The 6886-nt window shown below is 42.1% G+C and overlaps 2 protein-coding genes across 2 annotated transcripts in view; both read right to left on the bottom strand.

The window, feature by feature from the left end:
- Window positions 1-1231: 1231 nt before the first annotated feature.
- Window positions 1232-5422, bottom strand: LOC105266710 (claspin homolog). Its single transcript, XM_011305072.1, has 2 exons — window positions 5266-5422; window positions 1232-5163 (listed from the first exon to the last, which is right to left on the bottom strand). The coding sequence occupies exons 1-2, from the start codon at window positions 5324-5326 to the stop codon at window positions 1331-1333; spliced, it is 3894 nt and encodes a 1297-aa protein (XP_011303374.1). The 5' UTR covers window positions 5327-5422; the 3' UTR covers window positions 1232-1330.
- A 1341-nt stretch (window positions 5423-6763) lies between these two features.
- Window positions 6764-6886, bottom strand: part of LOC105266826 (actin, clone 211-like) — a 1780-nt gene continuing 1657 nt past the window's right edge. Inside the window, exon 4 of the mRNA XM_011305261.1 lies at window positions 6764-6829. Within this exon, the coding sequence (XP_011303563.1) occupies window positions 6764-6829 (66 nt within the window). The remainder of the gene's footprint in view (window positions 6830-6886) is intronic.

Genomic DNA, 6886 nt, shown 5'->3' with positions numbered 1-6886 from the left:
AGGGGGAGGGGGTTGGTATAGGTAAGCTCTCGAAGTACGGGATATAGCGGGCCAAAAGCTATGGCATAGCTTGGGTTGGGTGTCTGCATATTTTATGCGATTTTAATGTGTTCCCGACTGATTCTCCACTTGGTTCGGGTACAGACGACGTTCGGATAGTCGACGCAGCCCAGATATTTCAAGCCCTCAGCCTCTCCTATCATTCCCCCTACCTCCTATCCCCTTTTACCAACCCAACCACCACCCACTTCATTCCTCTCTGGTTCACCTCTCACCAGGGGCTGAGTGACTGACTTGGCTGTGATGCTGTAATCGGCTTATGGAACAGACCAAGCTTCTGCATATGCCAGGCACCACCTCTCAGCATTCAGTTCAGTTTGTGGCTTTTCAATGTTGAATCGTTGGTTGCAATGGTCAGGGTATAGGTGTTGTAGGAAAAAATTTAATATTCTAATATGAAGAGCTATTTTATATTTAGCAATTGGTACTTCATTTTTATCTCAATTATTTTCATCTGCGATTGGGGTAGTGGAAATTAATTTATTCATTTTTCATTTTTTTATTCATCCGTTTTCTTATAATGTTGAATAAAATTTTTTAATTGCCGGTTTCAAAATTACGAGTAAAAAAATATATTAATACGCGTGTTACTCATGAATTATTTATATTAATTCAGAGTTTTTCATGGGAAAATATTTTATATTATATTTTTATTAGTCATCGGTTTTTTTTTTTTTTTTATTGGATCGTCAAGGAAGAAAATTCGGTTTAATCAGGGATAAATTTAATAGTAAATTATTCTCAAAGTGGTGAAATACTTTCGGGAAATAGCGCTCATCGAAATGATCAATTAAACATTCGAATGCCATCACCCGGTGTGCGCTGGCTGTTTGTCGATCGAATCCAGGGAAATATGAACCCCCGCCCTAGGCCAGGATGTGCATTATTGTATTGAGTTACATTAAACACACGTATGGCTACATTATGTCTCTACTCCGTATTATATTTATTCATGAAGAGACGATACGTCATCATTTCCGGGAATTGAATTATACAATGTACAAATATCTCGGTTAATTAAAACCAATAAGAATATTTAAATTCGTTAGGGATGAAAATTGTCGAGTCACTGCTTACTCAGTCTTTTTAATTTCCGATTGGATTATTTTTTCAATTCATTTTCAAAATATATTTTCTCCCCCTCCCAAAAAAAAAATGCAAACCAATACAATTTCTCTTAGAAAATACCTTTTACTGAAAATATCGCGTCAAATTCCATTTACATAAAACAAAATCTATATACAGAAAATAAATCGTAAAATGTTTCAATTCAGAATAATTTCTTGGCTGACGATCGTTCGACCTCGATCTTGAGTTTTTTGGTGTTCCTCGGAGTGACTCCAGCCGAGGGTTTTCTCTTTCTGATGGGCTTCCCTTTTTCTTCGTCTTCCTCGTCGCTCTCACCAGCGACTGAAGGACTCAGAGTGGAGAATACAAAATTCGATGCCTTGTGAGATGTCAGTGTGGTCTCATCACTCTTGCTGGTCATTTCTGCAATTTTAGCTAGAACTGCCTCTCCCCTGGAGAGGAAAGATCCTCTCTTGGAGGCGGTGTGTACGATTCTCGATGTTCTGGAGGTGCATTGCATCAATTCTGAGACAGATCTGGGTGCAATTGTTCTTTTGATCAAGACACTGGATTCCTCCAGGATACTCGTGTTGGTTCTCCTCAATGCCTTCATACCCAGTGACAAAAGCTGTCCCTCACCCTCTGCCTCCATATCTCCCTTTTCTTTATCTTTATCCTGGAGGAATTTTTGCCTCTCCATTCTCAATTTTCTCCACTCGAGTTCACTCTCCCCGTCGTTATTCTCCTCCTCGTCGTCGTCGTCGTCGACAGGACCATCCGCCAGTCCAATTTTATCGATATTCTTCCACCTGAATTTTCTCTCACGACCCTGTCCATCGTCATGGAGATCACCATCATCAAATAGCATTTCCTTCAGCATCCTGACGTCTCGGTTGTCCTCGTCTAGCTGTTGTCTCGCATGAATTTTTCCGATCTGATCTCTCACGAGTGCTTCATCGATCTCTTCACCGTCAGCCTCTTCGTTCTCGTATTTATCTAGATCTCTCTCGTCCTCATCTTCAGAGCCCCACTCACTCTCACTCAGCTCTGCCTCTTCCTCCAGGTATTTGGCGGCGACTTTCTTCAGATCTCCCTTTGGGACGATCACCTCATTCTCCTCGGAGTCGTAGTCCACGAATTTCTCATCCTCAGATTCCTCTGATTCTGAGAAATCCTCATTCTCGTCTTCGTCGTCGGATAGGACAAGCTTTTGCACTTTCTTCTTCGTCCTCGAGACAGTTTTTGTATTTTTATCGTTGGGATCTTTGTTCTCCTCGTCTTCTGAGGATGAGGCTATATCCAAGGACTTTCTGGGAATGTCCTCCTGGGATTTGGTGGATTCTTCTAATGTCAGTCTGATATTATCCTCAGGCACCTGGGGATCGGGCTCTGGGACCTGTGACTGCGTACCAAATGTCCCAGAGCACAGACCCAATAATTGACTCTCTGTTACTCCCTCCGACAACGTCGTGTCTGCAAGACCTTTCAAATTGGGTCTCGTACTGCTCTGGGTATTGGCATCATCTGGAAACTTCCCGGAACATAAATCGAAGAGGTCTAGGTCAGTCACGGGACTGGGATCGTCCTCGAATAATTTATTTTTCGCTGAGTCTCCGAGTGAGGGCTTTGGACTGTTCATTGTGATGGATGGGGATAAGTCCGATATTTCTGGATTTGAGAAAATACTTTTCGATGCTGAGGCACTCCCTGAAGCTAGTCCACTGAATTCCGACAATGGAGATCCCAGGGACAGCTGTTTATTCGTTGGTACAGGGCTCTGACAGCTCTGACTGGGTTGAATCGAATAAATTTCTTCCTCTTCCTCAGCGAAAATATCAACGTCCGTATTTGTTCTTTCAAAAGCTTTGTTTGAAGACTTGGAGTCAAGTTCTTCGTCATCAGAATCCGCAACCTGAATTATTCTGCTGAATTTTTTGGATTTGTTCAGGTCGTTCTCGTCTTTTTCCTCGTCTTCATCTTCTCCATCCTCACCATCCTCTTCATCCTCTTCATCCTCTTCATCCTCTTCATCTTCTTCATCTTCCTCATCTTCCTCTCCACCAGTGCCCTCAATATCCCCATCATCTCCACTGACTTCAGCCTCATCATCCCCAAAGACACAGCTCTTTCTCTTTTTATCTTCAAGCACGACGTCATCCTCTTCAGGTTCACTCTCCCCCTCGTCATCATCATCCAGTATTTTCCTCTTCTCAATAATTTCCTCCAACTCATCATCATCTTCATCATCATCCTCATCAGAGCCCACAGCTTCCTTCTCCTTCTGCTTCCACTCCTCCTGCCTTTTCACCTTCATCCTCTTCTCGAGCTCCTCCTTCAGTCTCATTAATTTAGCCCCAGGTTTATTCATATCGTCCTCACCCTTGTCCCCGCGTATTTTATACGAAACAGTGTCCCTGGTGATTTTTAAACCCTCCGGTGTCACCTCAGTATTCAGAATCGTCACTTCAGTGTCTTTATCCTCATTTTTAGAAATTGCTGAATGTTTCGTGAGGAATCTGTCGACGAGGCTGTCAACGGCTGCCTTGTCAGGCCTCGATGACTCGGTTAAATCAATCATCATACCTGGATTGCCCCTGAGCTTAGGTTTCGTTCCTGCCGCACTTATCAGGGCAGCTCTTTTCATATTCTGATTAACAGGAGGTGGAATTGAATTATTCGAATTATTTTGTGGTGTGGCAAAGTCATTTTCATTCTCTTTGGAATTGTCCTCGGGTAGGGATAATCCCAGGGCCTGGCCCTCTGGCTGATTCACTTCCCTGTCCTCCAGGGGTACATCAGAACCCTCAGGATTACTCAGAACACAATTTTTAGCATTCAACTTCATGAATTCTTTATTACTGACCATGGGAGTCTCAGAAATAGCACAATCATCAGAAATTCCTTCCCGGTGTGGTTCTCCTGCTCCTCCTCGATCCTCCAGAGACTCAGAAAAATTCTCTGCTGGTTCATTAGGATTTGCAGAATCAATTCCAGAGTCTAGAGTCGATGCTTGGTCTCCAGGTGTGCCTGCACCTTCCTCAAAATTATCCAACAGCTTTCTGGGAATGCTGCTGTCCCTCAGTCCTCGTTTGAACTCCTTCGACGGCAGATTAGCCTCATCCTCTGGTTTATCCAGAGTCTCAGATGATTGTACAGAAGGTCCTGGCGATGCTCCATCCATGAATAATTTTCTGGGTACTCCAAATTCAAGGGATCCATTGTGAATTATCTGCTGTCTGTTGTGAACATCGACCTTCTGCAGCTTCTGCGTGTCTTCTATAGATATCATCTCGGTGGTTGAGGGTGGTGCCTCTTTCTGAGGATATTCTGGCTCATCCTCAGAGTCTGAGGACTTGTAGAACACCTCGGCCTCCTTTTCCTTCTCCTCGAGTACCTGATTAACTATCGATGCGGAAATCTTCAGTTTGTTGGCCATTGTCGTGGCCTTGGGTAGGGCTGAGGAGATTTTCTTTCGATTCAAAAAATCGTCGAGAGTTCTCTCCTTGGGTCTGTGATATGGAAGAGATATCGAGGACTCTCGAATCATCCGCTGGGTTTCACTGCGAATTTTATTCAGTGCCTCGTCTTTCGATGCTCTCTTCGTCAGATTCTTCTGTTTTTTCGGTTTCTCAGATTTTTTTGATTCCTCTCTCAAGGGAGATCTCATTCTCTCATCCGGGGATAAATCATCGACTTGGGGCTCCTCTTCTGACTCTGAATCGATTAAACTCGATATTTTTGTCGTTTTTTCTTTTTGTACTGGCACCACTGGGGGCTCATTGTCCTCATCGTCAGGATCAGAATCGCTTTCGACGGTGACCCTGAATCCATTTTTCATCCTCTTAGGGTTGTTTAAGTCATCGTCATCGGTGTCATCTACTTTCTGAATCTTCTCATTTTTATCAGAATCCTCGGAGTCGCTATCGAAAATCGCTCGTGATCGTTTTCCCTTTCTGAATATTTCAGTCATGACTTCTTCGTCCTCATCTCCGTCAGGCTCTACCCCTGGGGGATCGACTGTCTCACCCTGAGCCTCTGAAAGTACATTTCATCAATTTCAAATAAACTCTGATCCACCTGTTGTCCCTGACAACACCCACTAGCCCTCAAAAAAAAAATAAATAACCATCTTCTCACCTGAATTTGGCCCAGAATTCATTGATTTCTCTTCAGGAATGATTTCCGAGACTTCCTCCATCGTGCAACGATAAAAACAAATTCAAAATCCAATTTCTTGGGTAAAATTGATTAAAAAAATCAGGACGAATTAGCCTCCATGGACACAAATATTCCAATGATCTCCATCAGCTGAGAAGTCCCGCCAAAATTCGAGACAGATGTCACTGCATTTCCAATGACGTGCGCATGCGCTTGCATCGACCGTTGATATTGCAGAATTCTCCCGCATTAATTTGAAAACTATAATTTTAATTACTCATCTATTTTTTTATTCGTAAAATCAAATTCTCCGATCGATCCTCAGGATTAAAATTAAACATTGAGCAATAATCAAGTATTAAACGATAATCGTTTAAATTAATTTGAAAATCAATTTAAAAAAAAGCTCTTGCTCTTCTAATGTGAGGGATTAAAAAAAAAATTTCAAATTGCTCTGATAATTTTTATTGCATAAATTATTCTCGAGGTATGAGAGCAAGTGTTTGATTTATTGAAAATAGATATCGCGGGGATAATTCTGCAAATCAATCGTAATTTATCGTACATTAGCCGGCGAGTTCAGGGTGTAACTGATCTAATAATAACTCATTGCCTTGTATGGCTTGTCCCCAGCTGGTGAGCAATCCTGAGACTATCCCGACGTTGAAGTCTCTATTTTTACTATTTCTTAATTCGTCTCCCCCAAGGGGCGATCAACTTCCTCTTGGTATCGTAAAGTTGAACATGTGGCTAGCACTTGAGCTTTCGAATCGGCATGGGGTAATTTTTTCCTGTGTATGATGCATTTTTTTTTTCTTTTCACCAGCCTCCAGGAGGGAAATGAGAGAGAGAATTTTGGCCGTAAATCAATCGAAATTATTTCTTAATATACAATAAGTTTTATTATAATTATTATTTATAAGGATGCGATAAGAAGAGTGAGATAACGCTTAATTCGGGGTGTCCAGGCGCTTTCTCAGTACTTTTATCTTTCGGTGGTTTTTTGGTTTTTCTTCTTTTTCTTTTTTTCGTACTTATAGTTAGATGAATGCTAATCTTTGAGATTCTTTAGTGTTATGATTGATATCGGGCTTTGGTGTTTCTTCGGGGGCTGCTGGTGGTCAGTGGCCCGTGTCGTTATGAAGAAGAGGACTAAATAATAAATTATTAATGTTAATAACAAATATTCATGTTGTATAAACTACAAAGTACAGTACAGTCTGATAAATGTGTGTTATAAAGGCACTTGAGTAGTTTTTCGTAATCCCCTAGAATTTTCGAGTCCGTTATTGTTGGTGATCGATTTATTTGCCCCTGGTGTGAGGGTTATTAGCATCTGGTCTTCTATCCTGGCTTGTCAATCGAGAGTTGTTGGTATTGTCTTGGCCGGTTGATGATGGATGTCTGAGTGATTGAGATGGTTGTGGACAAGGTGATGGTTTTTTTTTTTTCATTTGTGAAGCTTGTGGCTTAGGGTTTAGAAGCACTTGCGGTGGACAATTCCGGGGCCGGACTCGTCGTACTCCTGCTTGGAGATCCACATCTGTTGGAAGGTGGAGAGGGAGGCGAGGATTGAGCCACCGATCCAGACGGAGTATTT

This window comes from Fopius arisanus, unplaced genomic scaffold (genome assembly GCF_000806365.1).
Source record: "Fopius arisanus strain USDA-PBARC FA_bdor unplaced genomic scaffold, ASM80636v1 scaffold00041, whole genome shotgun sequence".
NCBI lineage: Eukaryota > Metazoa > Arthropoda > Insecta > Hymenoptera > Braconidae > Fopius > Fopius arisanus.
Note: the sequence above shows the minus strand (reverse complement) of the source record. Positions and strands in the feature narration are given on the sequence as shown.

Coding starts and splice junctions, on each gene's coding strand:
- LOC105266710 (XM_011305072.1), bottom strand. CDS start 5,326: ATGGAGGAAGTCTCGGAAATCATTCCTGAAGAGAAATCAATGAATTCT. Junction 5,164..5,265: donor GAATTCTGGGCCAAATTCAG/GTGAGAAGATGG, acceptor ATGTACTTTCAG/AGGCTCAGGGTGAGACAGTC.